The 20,455-nt window shown below is 39.8% G+C and overlaps 2 protein-coding genes across 10 annotated transcripts in view; both read right to left on the bottom strand.

The window, feature by feature from the left end:
* Positions 1-2: 2 nt before the first annotated feature.
* tnnt2e (troponin T2e, cardiac) lies at positions 3-10,430 on the bottom strand. Its single transcript, XM_070854222.1, has 12 exons — positions 10,402-10,430; positions 10,285-10,292; positions 10,158-10,181; positions 6,425-6,446; positions 6,260-6,320; positions 5,930-6,046; positions 5,747-5,824; positions 4,577-4,690; positions 4,196-4,305; positions 3,903-3,993; positions 3,199-3,236; positions 3-42 (listed from the first exon to the last, which is right to left on the bottom strand). Exons 1-12 carry the CDS (start codon positions 10,428-10,430, stop codon positions 3-5), a joined length of 732 nt encoding a protein of 243 aa, XP_070710323.1.
* Positions 10,431-14,221: 3,791 nt separating this feature from the next.
* cald1a (caldesmon 1a) overlaps positions 14,222-20,455 on the bottom strand; it is a 52,692-nt gene continuing 46,458 nt past the window's right edge. For 8 of the 9 annotated variants that reach the window (XM_070853799.1, XM_070853805.1, XM_070853804.1 and 5 more), the window contains 3 exons: positions 19,830-19,898; positions 18,100-18,136; positions 14,222-15,918 (listed from right to left, as the gene is read on the bottom strand). In XM_070853799.1, coding sequence (XP_070709900.1) covers positions 15,905-15,918; positions 18,100-18,136; positions 19,830-19,898 — 120 coding nt within the window. In that variant the 3' untranslated portion in view covers positions 14,222-15,904. Of the gene's footprint in view, positions 15,919-18,099; positions 18,137-19,462; positions 19,515-19,829; positions 19,899-20,455 lie in introns of all 9 variants that reach the window. The other variant, XR_011585902.1, reaches the window with a different exon arrangement.

Here is a 20,455-nt window from a genome sequence, read left to right on the forward strand (position 1 = left end):
ATCTATCTCACCCTGCCCTTGGCCTTGCCTCTTCCTTTGGCGCTGTGGAATCACAAAAACAAAAATCATTTAGCAGCTTACTGTGGAGGTGTGTTCCCAACAATCGTGTGTGTGTGTGTGTGTGTGTGTGTGTGTGTGTGCGCGCGCAGTAGGTCTGGGCATCGCTTGAATCTTTTGACGCTGGCATCGACATGGTTTGGTGATCAAAATGTAATCAATAGAAGTAAAATAATCATGAGTAAATACATTTCAGTTAAAATAACTGTAGAAATGTGAAATAATCCAATTCAATAAATTAGATGAAACGAATTAATATTGAATGTTATTTTATCTGCTCATTTGGACCAAAAGCTACAGCCAATCAGACAGCTGGCTCTGCTCAGTTTGTCTTGACAGACGGTGATGTGATGAAATAAAAATAAAAAAAATCACTGAGAAAATTTTTTTATTTTAGATATTTTATGTGGTTAACATTTATTAATCTCTTATGTTGTCTTATTTATTTGATTTTGATTGCCTTGGGTGTCAAGTTTAAATCTAAATTCTCCCAATCCTTATTTTATTTTTAATATTTATCATTTGAGGACTTTGGCTTTGTTTGCTAAAGAAAAAAGCTATTTTCCCTCAAAGAAAGGAATCAACAAAAGAAGCCAAAATGCTTAAATGATAAATAGAACTGGTATCTAACTGGAAGTTACAATTCCAAACTAATGTTTGATGTCAGCTTGTTTCTAAGTGTGGATAACATGCAGCACGTTTTCTTCTGTAAGAAAATTCAAATTAAATTGGGTATAGAAGAGAGTGGCGTGGGCAAACACTAAAGCATCATGCTATTAGAAAAGGGGCAAAGCACAAAGCTTCACACGGGACACAGCTGGCAAATGATGATTGTGACCTCGGAGCAGAAGCTTACCTTTGATGCGCTGCCTTTGTTCTCTTCGTGCCCCTTCGCCCACACGATCTGATACATCCTCAGTCTAATCTAGCAGACATTTGGCTTGAAAGTGTACACACTTACCAGCTGATTCAACACAGACGCCGTGCTTTCTGCCTTAAAACGTTGACACAAACAACTTTTTAATGGGTGGTTGGTTCGGGTCTGTTTAAATTTCTGAATTTGTAACCGATAGTGTGACACAAAGCAGTTTAAAGAGAAAAAAAAGTGAATATGTGGAGCTTTTGAAGTTGTTAAACTAGAGAAGCAGCGCGGTGGTTGGAGAGAAAAGCTCAAATATAGCAGTGGATCAGGAACACATTGTTTTCAGACAGCCTGGATCAAGATGTAAAGAGGGATGAAGACTTTTTACATCAGTAAAAAAAAGATTATTAGGAACAGTAAGAAACCAGTACAGTGTGGTTAAAAAAAAAAGTAATCAAATACTGCATCCATCCCTTTAAATGGCTGACTTTCTACTTCTGAGTTGATCTTTTTCATGGCTGTCTGAAAATCTGGATCCATATTTTACTTGTTCGCAGCCACAGATCTAAGATCTGCTCAGCATTAAAAGGTAAAACATTGAACTATTTTTTGCGCCTCACTCGGTAAAGACTGTGTCACATACTCCCACTTTATATCAAGTAGGATGATGTGAGTTTAAGAGGCCTTGGGGTACGAAAGATTGCAGGCTATCGTTTGAGCATGGACCATGGCAGTGAAATCTCATTTTAAAGATAACACTTTGCATTTTGTCTGGAATATGTACTCTGACCTCAGCATTTTCTGAGGCTCTTTAAATGAGAACAAAAAACACCTCATCAGTAGCTTTTAAGTGAAACAAAAGATATTCTCAGCGCCGGTGTGATCCAAAGAGGCTATGACTTACCTCTGGTGGTCCTGAAGTCGAGCCTGGAGGACTGGCTAAGCACAGGAACAGCGACGGACACAGACGGACACCAGGTGAGCCAAAGAACAGATCATGTGGTCCTACAGAAGAGCTCAGCAGGGTGAGATGTGTTTACATCCAGAGAATTTCATCTGCACATGGAGACTCACCTGTAGTCTTCCTGCCTGAGCTGATCGTCTAACTAAATCCTAAAGGGAAGGCCACAGAACCTCAATGCTGAAATGTTTATCATAGTGTTTCAGTTTCGTTATTTCATGTCTAACTGTCCCTCACAGCTAGAAACGAGTGATGAGATGCTGCTCTGACAGAAAAATGTGACTTCAGATCAAATTACAGCTGTCAGAAGTTGCAAAGAAATTATGACAGCTGAAATAATGTTCTGGAGACACGAGTCTCGTTTCTTTTTGTGGATTTTTGTTGCTGAACCTCGAGAGATAAAAGGAATTGTTCAACATTTTTGGGAAATATGCTTTTTTTAGTTTTATAAGTTAAATGAGAAGATTGATACCACCCTCACTATGGTCTGGTAAATAAGAAGCTACAGCCAGCAGCTGGTTAGCTTAGCATAAAGTAAGGATACAGAGGAAAACAGCGGGCCTAATCATCTCCAGTGCCAAATGTAATAATGAGCAACCAAGTTGGAAAAAACTTTCAGATTGGAGGATTCTGAGTTGGAGATATTACCACAGGAAGCGTCAAACCTTTGGAAAATGGCTGCAATGCTTCATGCATATGAAATCAAATATCAGCACTCAGATGGCTGATTCAGCCAATTTAAAAGGTTCTCTACACATAACACTGCAAAATTAGCTAATTCAGGCTCTATAAAAGATGAGTACAATGCTGTAGCCATCTTGGAATAATGTGTAAATGTTGGCAGAAGGTTTTACTGTTAATCTGAAATTGTCTTAATGCAGCACGAAGCTCAGAAATTCAAAAATTCTCATTTTAACAATCTGAATTTTGCTACACACTTCATTCAGAGTATGCTGGCTGTTTCACCCTGTTTTTAATCTTTATGCTAAACTAACTGTGGCTGCTGCCCAAAGGAGGGAATGGTATTGATTTTCTAATCTCAGCAAGAAAAGAAAAGACTTCTTAAAATATTGAACTTTTCCTTTTAGAGTCCTGCAGTCCTTTAGTTTCTTTGAAAGATAAATAATAAGCTTTAGCCGTAGAGAACCTAAACATACTGGATTAAACACAACCACATCAACACACACTACAAAGTTTCACCTTCTCATTGTGGCCGCTTTGTTTCCGCTCCACCCGGCTTGTGACCCTCCAACACACGGACAGCAAAACTACACAACAACCAAGAGGCTCACACTCCTCATTAACAGTTACTCACAACTTCTGCTGCTCATTGATTCGGGACTGGAGAACATTGATCTGGAAGTCAAGCCACATTCATTTCAGACAGGCACCTTCAGCACAGCCTTGCACTTAAAAGCACAGCGTACTGCTCCAGCTTTCGTATTCTGTGGATTTTTCAGGGCTGTATGCTCCGTATACCATCAATCGGCTCAGTGCTTTTCATTACCATTTATTCCATGATCTAGGTTAATATAGTACATAAATCAGGTTGAGTTGTAAATACTGAATATTGTTGACAATCTGGCTTTTTAGGCCCATTTTAGGATTTGATTTAATTTTATATACATAGAAAAAAACATTCCTATTTCTTTTGTGTTAACAAAGAGGGATAGTAAGACATTTTGGGAAGTATACTAATTTTCTTCCGAAGAGTTGGATGAGGAGACACTGCTTTCATGTCTGTACGGTAAATATATAGCTGGGCCAACAACCATTTATCTTAGCTTAAAATTGTTGGGTTCTGAAAATTGGCTTATTTCCCACAATGTCAAAGTATTCCTGTTAAAAAAAAAAAACCTTCCTTAACTTTCCAAACTGGATTGATTTATCTTTTACGCTGACACTGTCGTTATAAAATAAGGTAAGTTCTTCTACAAGTGTATAAAAGTTTGGAGAGCTCCTCACTTTGTGTCATTTCATGGAGCAATTGGCACATGAACGCCTTGAGACAAAAGTACTTACATCATATTTCTGTCTCTTCAGTTTGTCGCTCAGCTCGAACTTCTCAGCCTCCAGTGTCATCAGCCACTGCCACAGCTCATTGGCCTTCTCCCTGTTGAGCAAAAACCAGGAGTATTTGGGAAACAGAAAACTAAAAGGCCGTGCCAAAACTGTAAAACTCTATGATACAAATAATGGAAAAGAGATGGGAGTTTATTTACAAACAAATAACCTGTATCCGAGCGTAAATGTGGACATTAGGCTGTCTACAGGACCATGAACAGTGGCCACCAGTTAAAACATGGTGTCCTTACTTCACTTTGTCCTCGCTGAGGTGGTCGATGTTGAGAGGCTTCCTCCTCTCCGCCAGGATCTTCTTTTTCTTCTCTCTCTCTGTCTGCTTCTTCGCTCCCTTCTTTCCATCCTGGATGGGAGAATCAATCCAAGAGGATGTGTTGAAAGAATACAAGAATAAAAGAAAGAAAATATCAAACAGGCCACAAAGTCTGTAACTGATCCTGTTTCCTATTATTTCAAGTGTAAACACACATGCTGTATTTATGATCGTGGTAACACGCGTCATCTTCTGTCACTCATCTCAGCGATGGTTTTGCATTTCTCAGAATTAATGGGATTTAATAACACTAAAGAATTCAGTCAACAGTGTTCATGTGTGACTGTGTGTGCTGACTGACCCTCTGCTGGACACCACCGTACTGGTGAGTCATGTTTGTCAAAGCCTTCTTCTTCTTGGCGTCCTCATCCTGCTTCTTACGGGCGTCCTCCTGCTCCCTCCTCTCCTTTTCTTCCTGTGGTACATATTGTACAAGAAGGTCACAGAACAAATAAACACACCTCGTCCACCTTGTCTCAAATATATGTCCAGTACTCACTCTCATTTTAGCTCAGTTTTTGGTCTCCACCGGCTCTTAAATTGTTAAATAGGTGAAAACTTTGATGTTATAAGTTTAGTAGTGTGATTTTAGAGCTTTTTTAGCTCTAACCCGGTAAAAAAAACGATGCAATGAGAGGAAGCCTGAACACTAACTTTAAAGCTGCAAACGGAGAAAACCAAAACAATGAGTTTAAAAGTGTGTAAGCTTTAGTGGCATCTAGTGTTGAGATTGCAGACAGCAACCAACTGAATACCCCTCACCTCATCCCTCCCTTTCTACACATCTAGAGAAGCTAGATCCCCACTACTGTTTTTTTCATGTGCTAAATAATACGCATGATCTCACATTTGTCATAGCACAACATAGAATTCGTCTTTGTTCTTCTTCTTCTTCTTCGTCTTCAAACTGGTGCCTTTGCACCACCAAACCTGAGCTACAACTTTACCTTAAAAACAGGAAAGGCCTTGTTTGTCTGTGTAGAAACATGACAGTGTGACATGGTGGACTCCCTGTGTAGGTATAAAGGGCTTATTCTAAGGTAACAACAATACATATAGCGATTCTTAGTTTCAGGTGATTATACACTATTGACAACATGGTTAATTATCCGCCGACATCCTACACATTGACCCAAAAGGTCTGTAGAGCCTGATTAGTTTCTCTGTTCTCTCTCATTTTGATCCAGATCTATGGTTATCGGAGCTGAATTTAAATCTGCAGCAGGCAACTTTGTAATCAGTAAACTGCACATATTAAAATTGGCCTGTGGTGCTTTACAGTGTATCAAAGCAGGCATTTGCTTTTGTTGTTCAGGAGATTAAATTTATCAGAGATACCAGGTTACACACACATACCCGACACCCTAATTGTATTTGGGAAGGAAGGTTATTTGTTCTAAAACACTCTTTATTTTTTGGATGTGGGGGTTAAGTCTTGAAAAAGATGACAGGACGATTAAAAGGAACTCACAGCAAGTCGAGCCTGCCTCTCCTTCTCCTGCTCAGCACGGACCCTCTGCTGTTCAGCCCTCTCAGCACGACGCTTCTCCTGCACATCCAGGCCCACACGCACACACACAAACATCAGAGGATGTAATTGTTTGCTGGTTGCCGCATCACCCCAGTGATCTGCCACATTTCCCAGAAGACTTACGATCCTGTTAACGAGAGCGATGAGCTCCTCCTCGTCTTTCTTCCTCTGGATGAAGTGGGCCTCGATCAGAGACTGCAGCTCGGTCAGATCCTTCTCCTGACGCTTCCTGTGGATGTCCTGCAGTCACAGACACACACTGACACACTCATGAGGACCTTCAATCACTGCAAAAACCCTAATCATGTCTAGACTTCACCCTGCTCTACTGCAGCAGACATTTGGTCCTTACAGACAAACATTAATGCACAGACAAAAACACAAACACCTCCACAGACAGTTTACATTGGCATCAGTTTCCTTTTGTCACTTAAAATGGAATCAATCACTTACGTCAAAGTCAACCTTGTCTCCCTCTGGTATCTTTGGCACAGCTAAAGGTGTAGCAAACGCCCTAAAACAACATTTCTGGTTTAGAGTGAGCAGAACTCTGAATGACCAGTTAACCACGAGCCGGTTGATGTATACTGATTGAAAATTCACATGACAAAGACTTACTTTGGTTTGGGTTTAGAGTCATCTAGTAGAATAAAAAAGGGACAGTTAGGACTTTATATGCATTTTAAGTTACATTTGATCTACATCATAAATTCACAACTGATATGACTGTTAGTAGATAAAATGATAGCGCTCACTCACCCTGACTCTCTGCTGTAGGAGGACATTTAAGTGAAATATTATTCATTTATTACTGACCATCACTAATGGAACAAAGGAAGACAAAAACACTGAACACACACTCAAATGCACCGACTAAAGACTAAAAGTGAAAAGCTGCATAAAATGGAAAAAACTGCCTTTTTTGGTACAAAAAGATTATTTGTCTGCCGCATTTGTCTGTCAGTCATAAACCAAGCAGCATGTGTAACAGAATCAACGGGGTTTCTTCGCAAAGTCTCCTAAAAGATGAATTAAAAATGTAGCTTGTGCTTTATTTTGGCAGGTCTGTGAGCGTGTGCTGCACATGTGAAATAAAGATACTCATGTTAAACTATTTGACCACAAGTCCTCATCAGTAAGTTACCTTCATCTGCAGCTGCAGACTCTGTGGCAAAGGAAATAAAACACGTTAGTACGTCAGTGGGCAAAATACAAATGGATATTCACTTTTTGTGCAAATACTAATTCACACAGCGCTGATATCTACTTTCAATTTTTGATATGAAACAAACTTTCTCGCCTGTCAGAGGGAGAAAAAGTAAGTCTAAACACTTTCTGTATTACTTGTCATACTGGGGTGGTGTTAGCACTCCAGAGATATTCACGCCATGAAAGCTTACTTTCAGACAGTGGAGGCAGCTCTTTTAGAAAAGTGTGTTATCAGAATAAATATTAAAATAGGAAGATATTTACACCACATATGAATTCATTTGCAGCAGGGGAATTGAAAAGATTGAAAGTCACACACATAAATATCTCAGCACTGAGGTCTGGACCGTAAAACACGATGGGGCATGCAAACCAGAGTAATAGCGTTATTTAGTCGCACCATGCATACAAGTTTGAATCATACATCACCTTCTTCTGCAGGCACTTTGGAGACGTAATATGAACAGGCAGCAACAGCGATCATAATCAATACAAGACACGGAGAATAACTCATCAGTACATTTTCATCTTTACAATATGTTGATGCTACCTATTGGAGAGCAGTTCAACCAAAATATACCTAAAGCTGAATCCAATAAGCATGCGCCATATAAGAGATATGTCATATTTCAAAGCACAGTTATACCTATTATATATATATTTATTAGATTTGAATAGGATAGTAGAAAAAAAGTCATTGCTTGCTGCTAGAATGAAGCTCTAAGATGATGTAAAATATAAAAATAACAAGTAAAATATAATAAATAAAAAATAAAATATAATTAGATGCGTCTAATAACACGCTTGCAATTGTCCAGGGAAATGACATGAGGTAACACAGACAGTAAACAGACAGTAAATTGAGAGAATTGACTTATTGAATTATATATTAACACCTCCAAAACAGTAATTTTGTCTGAGTCACAATTTTCACAAAGTCTCATTTCAGGATGAATTCATCAAACACACAACGCAGCAGGTGACTCCTCGGCAGCCAAACACAGCCGTGATTAGCCAGTACTTAAAAATATACATATAAAAAACATCAATTTAGGAAAATTAACGGTGCTACAGTAGAAGATAATAAAAGACAATTTCATTTTGACTCTAATGTGCAGGTGCGGTGTGTTATTAACATATGATATATTTAATATTCATAATGGCAGACGTAATGCTGTGAGCAGCACTACACACACAACTATTATAATGTCAAGTGATTTACTTGGAGGCTTTTTCTGTATAAAAACAGATGGAACATAGAACAATATTCACAAAGGAGAATTACCTTCTACTTCCACTGCAGTTTCTTCTATATAACAAAAAACATAACAACAGTTATTTTGTGTTAACAACAAAAGGAGACCACAAACACTCTCCAAAGAAGTGTGTTATAAATAAATAAAAAATAAAATAAAAACTGTATTTACTGACAAAAACAAGTCATACAAACTTTCTTCTTTCAGTGTCTCCATGTCTGAGTGAACAAAATAAGGATTAGTGGATCAATGAGACTGGCAAACAGCTTGAGGCTGGGATTTGGTCAAACTCTGAGCACTGTGATATCGTCTCTTGGGAAGCACTGAAACCAGTGCCGGTGCCTGACATTCTGAACAAAGCTAAAAAACAGGGAATGTTCTGCGATCACAAACTGTGCCCGTGAGCTGTTTGTGACCTGTCAGAAATTAAAGTTAAGCCTCTTGATGTACAATAACACAACAACAGGCAAAATGTCATTGTCAGTTCTGTTTCTACTGTGTAATTTCTATTCTTTTTAAAGCTAGTTTTAACTATCTTATACGCAGTTCACTAGTTTAGTTCAGTGGTTCCCAACGTCAGGTTTGGGCCCCTCCAAAGGGACACAAGATCAATCTGAAGGGTCATGAGGTGATAAATGATGTAGCAAAGATGAAATAAACATTTGTATTCATTTTCTGATGGATAATCTCGCCTCTTTGGACCTTGAACAGGTATTTACATGAGATCATCTCAGAAGTTTAAAGTCTTTTAAATCTCTTTTGTGAAACAGCCTCTGTAGCAACTCAACACATACGCCTGTAATCTTTAAAAGAATAGTTTGATATTACTCTTGTTTGCTTTCTTGCCAAGAGTGAAATGAAAAAATATACTGTTCGATATATAATATACAATCTGCAGCTGGCTAGCTCAGCTTAACATAAAGACAGGAGATGAGGGGAAACGTGCTAACTAGGACCAAACACTTTTACACTTTCATTTTTTGTATGAATTAAGCAGATAAGATATGATATGGAATGATGAATATATACATAATATAATATAATACAGATAGAGAGCTTTAGGGGTGCTGGTGGGTGGATTTGATTATCTTTAGGCAGAGCCAGGCACCGCATCACAAGAGTGATATCAATTTTCTCATCTTGTGGCAAAAAAAAAAGCAAATAAACATATTTCCTGAAGTCCAGCTGTTCCTTTAACAATGCATTGTTGTCAAATACACATAGTGCAGCAAAATGTTTAATATTTCCCTCTGAAATATAATAAAATAAAAGTAAAAAGTAAGATATTGAAATGGAAATAAACTAAAAGTACATCAAAACTATACTGAAATACAGAATGTACTATAACTATACAGAACTGTACTAGTTACTGTCGAGCACTGATGCTCATTACAGGCTTTCATAGTTTTATTTAATGGAAACATAATGTTAATGTTATTACATAATGGTTATTTGAGGAAATAATGGCATCCATATACATACACATTATTTGGTCAAATATCTGCTTGTCAAACATTATGCTGCTAAAAATTTGATGTAATTTCGATTAAAATTATTTTTCAAAAAACTGTCAGTGTTGATGAACTACAATCCAACAGAAAACAAAACAAAACAAAACCTACTAATTGACTACATTTCCATGGAAAACCTGTCCACCTCCATCAAAAATCAAACCACAGAATCAGACCCGCTTACTAACTCCTCACAGTCTCGACCCAACCATCATTACAGTCATCACTGTATCTGTACACAACAGTGCTGCTTACCTGCTGTGCTGACACTGTAACAGCAGCAGACACACCGGAAACAAGACGACACACACACACACACACACACACACACACACACACACACACACACACCTGAAGCCATGCAGAAGCCTTTACCTTCCTCTTGCTGTGCTTCTACCTCTGAGAAAGACACAATCAGGTCAGCTACGTCTAGCAACAGAAGCTCCTAAGTGACATTTTGTTTTTGAAACTTCCCAGCGAATACTCTCAAACTCTTACTCACCTTCCTCCCTGAAAAGGGGAAAAAAAAAAAAAAAAAAAAGTGAAGATGAGAACTTTTGGAGCAGTAAGTTCGAATGTATCTCAGTTTGTGTGTTGATTTAACTTTAAAAACACTCACAGCATCTCATCGACTACTTCTTCAGACATCTTGAATTACCTGCATCAAAGTAGAAGAGCAGACATCAAAACAAAACAAGACTCACCACTTCTGCTCAACACACAGAAGACAGGATGCATTTTTAACGACGCTCGTTGTTCAGAGATAACAAAGGGGTTTTAATGCAGCTCTCTTATGCAGGCACACACACCCACATATATAGATATATAGAGATATATGTAACCAGATTCTTTATTCTCTTGGGCTCAATATAAATAGGGCTGGATTCATTTTGTCTTTAACTGTTATTCTTGCTGTAATTTGGCTTGTTGTTTGTCTTCTTGATATCCTCCTCTTTATCTTATCGACTGTAATGTTTTTACAAGCCCTTGAGATTTCTGTCCCTCCGACAGATGGTTTGTATCGCCTTTCTTTTCTTTTCCATTCAGTGCTTTTATCATTTGTGCAAACAACTAAACCAAAACCTACAAAAAAAAAAACCCTTGGCTACATGCTGTGAGATTGGAGCAACTGTAGAATTTGAAATGACTCCACCATGGGCACTGCAAGCGGAGGCCCAGGGCTTTAAGCTCCAGGCCTAATCCTCAGCCATTTCCTCTTGGCACTGATCAAGGCTGCAGGCGGCCGACTGGAGTCTGAACAGCTCTGAAACCAGGACTGCACGAGTCCTTCGGGGACAAACTGACGCATCTGAAGCAACGCATATCATGTTGGATCAGATATGTACACTTGGAAAACAATTTTCCAGGTGCTGGAAAAGGCTTTAAAGTGATATGCTGCAGGAGATGTCCATCAAAACAAGTCTGATATTCATGTGTAATTTAGCTTCAAAAGTAAAATAATTTCATCTGATATCAATGCAGTTTCAAAATTCCTCTAAAAACACATCAGCTTGAACAATTAAAGGTTGTTTACCTTCTTACACATAAAGATCAGTTCACCTGTGATGAGGAGTACTACTCCTTGTAAAATGTCCCCTGTGACGCTGGATGCTGATGTCATGATGATGTCATCAGGGTTGTCTTAGACCAGAGATTTCAAAGAATCAATCAAAAAAAATTCCCCCCCCCAAAAAAAACTCATAACATGGAGTCTAAAAGACATAGGTAGGGAGACTCTAAGGAAGGAACCTATTGAGTTGCATTATGGGATATGTAGGCACCAGTGTTTTTGGAATATGACTTCATATTATAGTTAGTTATTATTGTATATTCCATAAACCAGGGACTATCTGGAGCCACGTCACTGTGACACTGTAACCAGTAGACACTGTAGACTGTAGTGGACGTAACCACAAAGGCATCATCCATCGGTTTGTGGGCTACTGATGTGAAGTCTTGACTTTGGTTTTATGGGTGAGGCCGTCTTGGCTTCATGGTCCTCTCCATCTTGGATTATTGAAGCCAGAAGTCCCATCCAAAAAAGTAAGCAAAATTGGTGCGGTACAGCTTTAATATGAGACACGAACACTTAAATCAACAAAATCCTGTAAGTTCAAAAATACAACTTTTTATTTTCATCTTAACTTAAAGCAACACTATCCTGTTTGGGGTCAAGGTCAAGGATACAGAGATGGATTCAAAAAGGCTGCCTTCTATATAAATATGTTACATGTCAGCATATGATTGTGCACTACAGTCCCTTGGACCATGTTTTTCTCCACGGGCTTGTAAATCACCAGATCATAAAAACCAGTGTCAGTGGGCTGCAGTGGGGGAGCGCGAGGGTCTATATTTAAGAATAATAGAGCATGCTTTTGAACAGGTGTGGAGCTGCTCCTCCAGACAATGGGTTTGGCTCACCTCAGCGTACTCACAGTAAATCAGTGAGCTGGGACCCACAGTCAGACAGGCTATTTTTGTCTTTTGTGGTTTGGTCAGCTGCTGGTTGGGAAACCTTTTTTATAACAATGCCTCTCAGGAGTTTGTCTCACTCCTCAAACATATTCTTCATTGTAAAACACAAGGTTATTCTAGGTTTTTGGTAAAAAACAGTGGCTTACTTGATATACATGTTGAATGGGTTATGTTGGGATAAAGAAAATTAGTTCCACCCTCCCTCCGCCTCCACCTCCTCCTCCTGCCTGGCCATGGTCCTATTCTTTCTTTCCAAGCTGATTCAAAGAGCCAGCTGCACATTCAATCTCTGCATGCCATATTTACACTTTCCTTGTATATGGTTACTGTCCAAAGTCATGCTTCTGTTTGAATTCTGTTACATATCTGCTCAAATTCAAGCTATGTGGTGTCTGGACTTCCTGTGTGGTTGCTACTTGTCTCATCAGATTGAGCAGCTGACGTCAAAAAGCCGAGGAAAGGAGGAGAAAGTGAAGCGAAAGAAGAGAAAGATGGAGAAGGGGAAACAGAGGAATGCCATCTGGTTGAAGAAAAGCACAGACTGGAAAACCCAGAAAGAACGCACAGTGTACGAGGGCTGTCATGGCTGGGGTATTAAACGTGTCTTTGCTTTAATGCATGCAGTCAGCCCCCGTCTGGCTGAAATAACACACAGTCTGACAGTGGCAGGAATGTTGCGGCCGCCGGTTTCAGCATTAGGCAGCATTAAGTGAAAGCCCATAGCTATGCTACCAACACAGCAGTCTCTGGGACGAGCTTAGCACCTTCTTCAGCAGCATATGCACGGCTCACATCAGAATTCATCAAAGAAGAGCCCACTTAGGCAACGCCGTGCTTTAAATTCAGCATTCACGACTTTAAAAGTAGATGTTAGATCATTCAGATGAGGTTTGTGTATTTAATTCAGCCAAACTCAGTTACATTTTTATCGAATTTAGCAAGATTTCACAAAAAAAGGACCCTCTGTTTTATTAAAAACTGCAGAATATGAGCAGTACCTCAGTGACATTGCTGTCATGCACCCAGAGGTCATGCTAAGATCTTACCTCTTGTAATATCCCTGAGGAACAGCTGGGATTTGCAGCAAGTACCGCTCTTATTCTTTCACATCCAGACACAGACAAATTCAATCATCCCCCTCAACCAAAAAGCACCCTTAATACAGCCGTGTCCATCATGTGACCACATATCTTCTCTGTGACTGGGCAGGGTCGTCAGTTCTATTGTTGGAGGCAGAAGATGAGTTATACCTGGAGAGGAATGCAGCCTTCAAGTGTTCCTTGTCGTCGGCTACATTCGAGGCCCCAAAGTGGAAAAACAACTTGTTCTACCTGCAAGTATTACTTAGCTGGAGATGGTTTTTCTGCCTTTAGTCTTGTTTCTTTTGAGAATTGAGAATCACAAAGCTGCTTTGTGCTGTAAAAATGCATTCAACAGTTTTTAAATCACAAATTAACTCTCTATTTACCATCAACCCACCATATCTTGTTCAACTGATTATAATAAAGTCCCTTATTTAAGCTGATACAGTTCATGATTATAATATTTCTGACACCATTTAAAGGCAGCAGGGGACTTGACAACAACTGGGTCCTCAATCTGTCCTTTTAAACATATTCATGATGCTATTTGGCATCTTATGTGCGACTGGGGCTGCACCTGGCGATTCTTCTTATCATCTAACTAATCTGATTATTATTTTTTGATGGACTGATTCATCTTTAAGTTTCTAAAATGTCAGAAAAAAGCACGTTTTGTCCATCCAACTGTATATCTGAATACATGAATAAATACTGTTGTTAATTGTTAACGTCTCCATCACTGTATCCAGTTCTCTTTATACATCCATGCTTTTGACTACAGTTTGTCAGTTTCATGGCTCCATAATTGACAAATTGTTTCAACACTGTGCTACAATAGATGCATACAGTGGAGTGAAGTTATGGAAAGGAAACTTAACAATGTGGAATACCTCAATGTCTTTATTGCTGTTGTTGAGTCAAGGGTACAATGTTTAAAACATTCATCCAGTTGGAAACTGCCCACTTGTATGACATTGGGGGTGTTTAGAGAGACTACAGATAGTGTGTTTTGCATAGGCTTAGCGCTACACAAACAACAAGTGTCTGGTTAAACATGGAAATAAAAGAACTTTTAAAAACATAAAATGGACACAAGGTTGTAAAAAAAAAAAAAAAAAAACCCACTGTATTAAAAAAAACATAAATGTCACATTAAATCACGCTTAAAAATATTTTGGTCAAACTCCCCTGCTCCTTTGAGGAGCCATGGAATGTGATTGTCAGACTTTTGAGCAGTAACATTGATCAATTTAATGCCCCGGCAAACCGTTCGTATTATCAAAGCTTGCGTTGCACAAATACTATGAAAGGGAATGTGCTACTTAAGACCATGCCCGTGAAAAAGAAACATGAAAATCACAAGTCTTAATATCATACTGAGTTGCTTTGAGGCTATCATGTACTGTACCTCAGCTGTCATAAATGTTGTCATTGCAATCATAAGGCCAGAAGAATTACATAGTGGTAAATATCCTCATATTGTACGAGTATCTTGCTATATGCTTAGGCACCCTGACTTTACTTTGTATGCCCTCAGTTAGAAAATTATCGCTGAGCATAAGAGTGTGCATAGAGGCAATAAAAAGAAGTTAAAGGTAGACGTTAAAGAAGAGGGTTGGTTTGCCGATTTCCTACATTATAAAACCCACAGCTTGTAGGCAGTGAAGGCACCTTGTGCACCTGCTTTTCAAGAGGAATGTCTGAAGATTTTAAAGTGATCGAACAGGTACAAAAGCTACAAAAACAGCTAGAAAACAGAAAAGGACACATTAAAAACATAAATAAAATGACAAAGGATAATAAAAGTCATAATGGCCTTCTGAATATTCAACACTCCTCCTATCACCACCGAAATTAACTGCCTGTTGGTGAATAGTAAAAAATAAGCAAAAATACCTTTTGTTATGAGTATAAAGGTGTTATATAAGATACAGTATGATAGGTCATATTCAAAACATCACATGTGCTAACATATATTACTCAGACCATTGCTGCACTATTGGTAAGACATAATAAAAGTGAAATCAGCTAAATTCTAGAAGTGCTTATATTTCTATCCTGAACTGGTGAACGTTGAATAAAATAGCAATGTGTGAAGCTTTTGCTTTAAATATAAATTAAAAAAAAGAGATGGAAAATGTACTGTATGAGGGAGAAAACTGATTTCACCCATCTCTTTGGAATGTGGAAACTTTTTCATCTACTCTGTCTCTATCAAAACCGTCGGTATGGAGAACAACAGATACATCTAAATTTAACTGGTTTTTTTTTTTTCTTCCTGGCAGGATTGTAGATCCTAAGAAATTAGTAATAGTAATTACAAATGTCCAAATTTCACAGCATTTTGTTTCTTTTAAAAGCAAATATTGTGCAAAGGCACTCTACGTGGCAACCGTACAAGAATATGATGCTGTTTCGGTACAGTGCTTGGTCAGCGCCTCTCCTGTCCCTCCGTTTTCTTGGGGTCCCTCTTGGGAGTGTGATCATTATTTGGTTCTTAAGACAAAGTCAAAGGAAGAGTCTTGGATTGTCGTGGTCCCCATCTTTAGTGGCTCCTTCAAGACATTAGTGTCCCATACCTGGTGAGAGACACAGAATTAGTCCATCAGCAGCTTTATTACACGTGTGCAGACAGGTGTGGGTTCATGACTGTGACCTTGGTACACAGGAGGTTATCCCAAGCCACAAACACCACAGTGAAGTATTGAAGTCATGCAGTTTATGGGACACTTGACACTTATGGAAAAGGCCCCTGGCTCCTTTACGCTATTCTACACAAGTAATCAAAACATCATACTGTTTTTAGTATGCTTCTGGGTCATTATTCCATTAACAACGCTGCCTTTGAGAGGGATATTTTTGGGTGTGCTTGCTTGATTGACAGGTCTATTAGACTGTGTTGGTTGCTGCTTGCTTGCTTGCCCCACTTTAACGCCACCCAGACTCCACTCAAAACTTGCTCAAATTAAGATTTGCTGGCTAAGAGACACAAGACAAAATGGCAGCAAACATAAAGCCGAAATCTGACTGATAAAAACATCCTTTCTGAAAACTAGGGGAACACAGCCTGTTGAATATCTGTCTTAAGGTGAATTGGAAAGATTTTGAGGAGGTCTAAATTTTCAATAATGCCCCATATTTGTCCAATACTTGTTTATAACCAAATACCTGAAAAAATAACAGGATTTCTTTCAGCGTCCCCAATACTGTTTAGTGTTAATTAGCAACATCTAAACATTATACCTTCTACATCGGCACTGCAGCGCCACAGCACAGCCTCAAAGAGCTGCTAGAATGGCGGCAGACTGTTCAACATTTCATGGTCTAAACTCACATATCCAAACAGGTCACATCGCCACAACATATTTGAAATAGTCGATGAGTGAATCTGATTTACTAACATGTGGAGTTACATGAGTTATTTATTGACATTTTTGACAGGTTTAGTGAAGCACACTTGGAGCATACTGAAACTCTAAATTAACACTGGTTCAGAGCCAGAGAGGTTAAAATTTCAAACTACACAATTTCCAAAATGGTGAACATTATTTTGAAAGCTCTCCATTAGAGCCAAGCATGTGGAGAGTGTGAGGCCGCTAACTTGTATGCCAGCCAGCGTGGTGTCAAATGTCTGCAAGGTCCGGCAGCCAACGGCTAGCGAGAAATCCAAAATCTATACAAAGCCTCTGTCATCCTCTGAGTCAGACTGTGATGGCGTGCTAATCTCCAACATACCAGCGATTAATGTGACAAACCGGCCTGGCAGGAACACCGCTTGTAACACTCAGGCATTGGACGTGCACATGAGTGGAGAAGCTGAAAGGTTTGAGTAGTGTAGAGATGGCTGTTGAGTGGGTTTACAGAGGTGAAAGTGGTGTGTGTCTATGTGTGTGTGAGATCCTGTGGGCTGAACAAGCAACACATTACGCAGACATCTACGGAATCCCTCAAGGCCAAAGCCCCTCTTATCCCCACTGGGGGAACAAAAGGAGGGAGAGGCTGCACTCAGATCTGATTTTAAAATAGCAAGCAATGCTTAAGTGGCATCCTGAAACGCGGTGAAGCAAAAGGCCAAACGACAGGGTGGGCTGTGAGCGGGTCACTTATTGGGTTTGAGACACATGTTGTGGTATCAATCAAAGAGCCGGGGACAAGATGACACACTCAACGAGAAGGCCACACCGCTGATCTCCGAAAAAATTACCGTCCTGCCAAACCGCTTTGTCCTAATGAACGTAATTGAAATGTACACTGGTGGGAAGCCGGTGAGGGATCATGTGTTTTTTTTTGCTGCACTGGCTGCTCCCACTAGCTGGCTGAGATGATGATGATGATGACGTTGAACTTCTGTGCATGCTGTTCTCTCCCAGTGTAGCTGTGACAATAGGCTGAGGACACTAGACAAAGAGAAACTCTTTCCCTGTTGTTTTTTTAGCGTCTAGCTTATTTTCAGTCAAAAACCTGCTTTGGGTGAAAACCTTGAAACTCGTTTTGATCATTTCCATGCTTTTATTTCAGCTGAAGGATTAAGTGTTCCTTTATGAGTTTAGAAAATCCCTAGTTTTTTGGTTTCTAAAAGCAATTACAGAAATTAAAACACTACACTGCGGCCAACCTAAGAAGAAGGCAGTGTTTCTTAGGGTTTGAAAAGCTGACATTTTGGAGCCACAAGTTCACCCCACAACAGCACTGTGCATTCCAACATGCCTGCACACCCATTTCAGTGTTTTCTTGCACACACATTCCTTGTAAAAACTCACCGTTGGCGACTGATTTGGTCTCCCCTTTGCCTGCCACCTGCAAGACATGAAATCAGGAGGGTAATAAGGCAGCAAAGATGCACGTTAATGCAGAAAGGTAAGCAAAACAAACCTGCAAAGCTTCCAGTCAAAGCAGCAAGTGCTTACAACCAACCCTGATCCACCTATACAGACGCTAGAGTCTATCCAGATTTCCCTCACCAGTCGTTATCCTGCTCATCTTGCATTCCCTGACATCACGGCATAGCACGGTTAGCTAATGACAAGGTTGCTAACCGCTACCTTTCCTGTCCAGGGCCCTTTTTACGTCAGTGCAGACCACCGCCTGGTGCCCTCCAACCCCACTACTCACTGTGGCGGACCACAGCCTCCGGCCTGCACTGCAGCTGCTGGCTGCAGGAGCACACCGCCACCAGAGTAAGATGGATGGAAAGAAAGTTTATATTAAAGTAAGAGGGTGGGTGGGACGTCAGTGTGATATTCTTTCAAATGTGGGGTTTCACTTCTACTGAGCGGCTCTACAAACACAGCTTTACCTGTGTATGGAAATAAAGATAAGACAATGCATTCGTGTCAGGTTTAGTCAGACTTGTTTGAAAATGTGATGTGATAACAGTGATTCAATAGTCTCCAACTGCCATTGTGCGGCTCAGCAAGATGTCTTACTTGTAAAGAAAGCTGTAAACAGTTTCTCCATTAGAGCAACATAAAGTCTGGTGAAGCTGGACTGAGAGTGGTGCTTTGTGGTTGTCAGAAGAAGGAGCGGTGATGTGATACAGCCATTTGTGAAAAGCATTCAGCCCGCAGCTGGACAACAGGCGCACTGTTAAAGGCTTTTTTTTTTTTTTTTTTACAACACAGGATTTATACTAAACTGTAATCTTCTGGCTTTTGTTGAGTCGACTTTAACAAGTTATGGGTGTTAATGGAGTCAGCGGCTTAATCCTTCAAAAGTGGCTTTGTTGATATGTTCACTTTGTTCCTTTTATTTCACAGCACTTGGAACATTTGGCACATGTGCTTTACAAGTTAGGAGCTTCAGCCTTTCCTGCCTCCTGTGCATTTTGTAAAGCAATTGATGTTTATTGCTCAATATTTACAAAATGCAGATAATTACAACCTCTAAAATGTTGGGACTTTGCGTGTGAAGTAACTCGTGAATGTTTGACACATTTGTCAAACCATTAATATCTTATTTTGGACCTTAGATATTCTCAGTGAAATAAGCAGCAGCGTCCAGTTACAGCAGAGCAGAGCACAGCGTGGCCGACGACACAGAGCAAAAAGTTGACAGTGTGGCAGCAGAGTGTGACCTCATTCTGTGATTAAGTGCTTTGAAAAGACGTGGAACAAACTCCTTTACCTCTCCAGGCTTATTCCAGATTTAACGGTGAGGTCAACTAGCTATGAGAGTTCTTTAAAACAAAAACAAACAGAAGCCATTGTTAAGCCCATTGCTGCCACACCAGGGTCAAAATATCATGAGACTGCTTCGATATTCGAACGCCATCTCTTTAACAAAAAGGTTCTCCTGATTGGCAACAACTGAAAAACCATGAAAAACCACAGGAAATCCTTCCAAGACCACAAACCAATTTGGCATCATTAAAACTTCATCTGGACATACTCCAGGATGTGTAATGCTCACTTGGATTTTCCCCGATGGCTGAGGCTGGTCCTCTTTCTTCATGATACTAGTCAGTGAAAAGTCTGAAATGAATAATAGCTACCTTGGTTGGAGAGGCGCCTTTGTTTTCCCATAGACTCCTCTTGTTGGTGACGTCGACGGGCTTCAGGTCCTGTCAGAGAGAAGGACAGAAAACAAGAGGCAAAGCCAAAGCATCATATCAGCGGTGCTCGGAGTGCTCGACATTCATGGGTCAATATGAAAATAGGTGTCATATTGTGGCAAATGGCAGGCTACCTGAGATATAGAGGAGAGGAATGACAGGGGAGGAAGGCGAGCTTGAGCAACAAGAGCAAAGGTTGACAGGCACCATCAAGCAGAGAGGTGCTTATTTAGAGGAAGTGGAAAATAGCCCTCTCACTGGGAGTCTGAGGAAATCCTCTTTCAGGACACCCCATCACAATTTAAGGTAAAGTCCAGGGGGATTTATTGATATTATAACACTTGACAGCAGCATTTAATGGCTTAAGGGTTCCAATTCCTGAACTCTGAAGGACATCAGTTGTAGGACACCCTTGGAAACACTTGTATTCAGTTTCCTTTTATATCCTCGGTCTCTCCTGCTGTGTATCAATCTGCGAATAGAAAGCTATTGGGTGAAATATAGGTAGGAAAGAAGAGCGGCATGACACATAAGCAGAACTGAAAAAAAAAATCACTCAAGCTTGC

This window comes from Pempheris klunzingeri, chromosome 22 (assembly GCF_042242105.1).
Source record: "Pempheris klunzingeri isolate RE-2024b chromosome 22, fPemKlu1.hap1, whole genome shotgun sequence".
Taxonomy (NCBI): domain Eukaryota; kingdom Metazoa; phylum Chordata; class Actinopteri; order Acropomatiformes; family Pempheridae; genus Pempheris; species Pempheris klunzingeri.

Bases quoted from the DNA above. Each gene is read 5' to 3' on its own strand.
- tnnt2e (XM_070854222.1), bottom strand. From the start codon at position 10,430: ATGTCTGAAGAAGTAGTCGATGAGATGCT. The intron at 6,447-10,157 runs GTAAAGGCTTCT...TTATTCTACTAG, and splicing joins AGAAGCACAGCAAGAGGAAG to ATGACTCTAAACCCAAACCA. The intron at 4,691-5,746 runs GTGAGTTCCTTT...TATGTACCACAG, and splicing joins AGAGGCAGGCTCGACTTGCT to GAAGAAAAGGAGAGGAGGGA.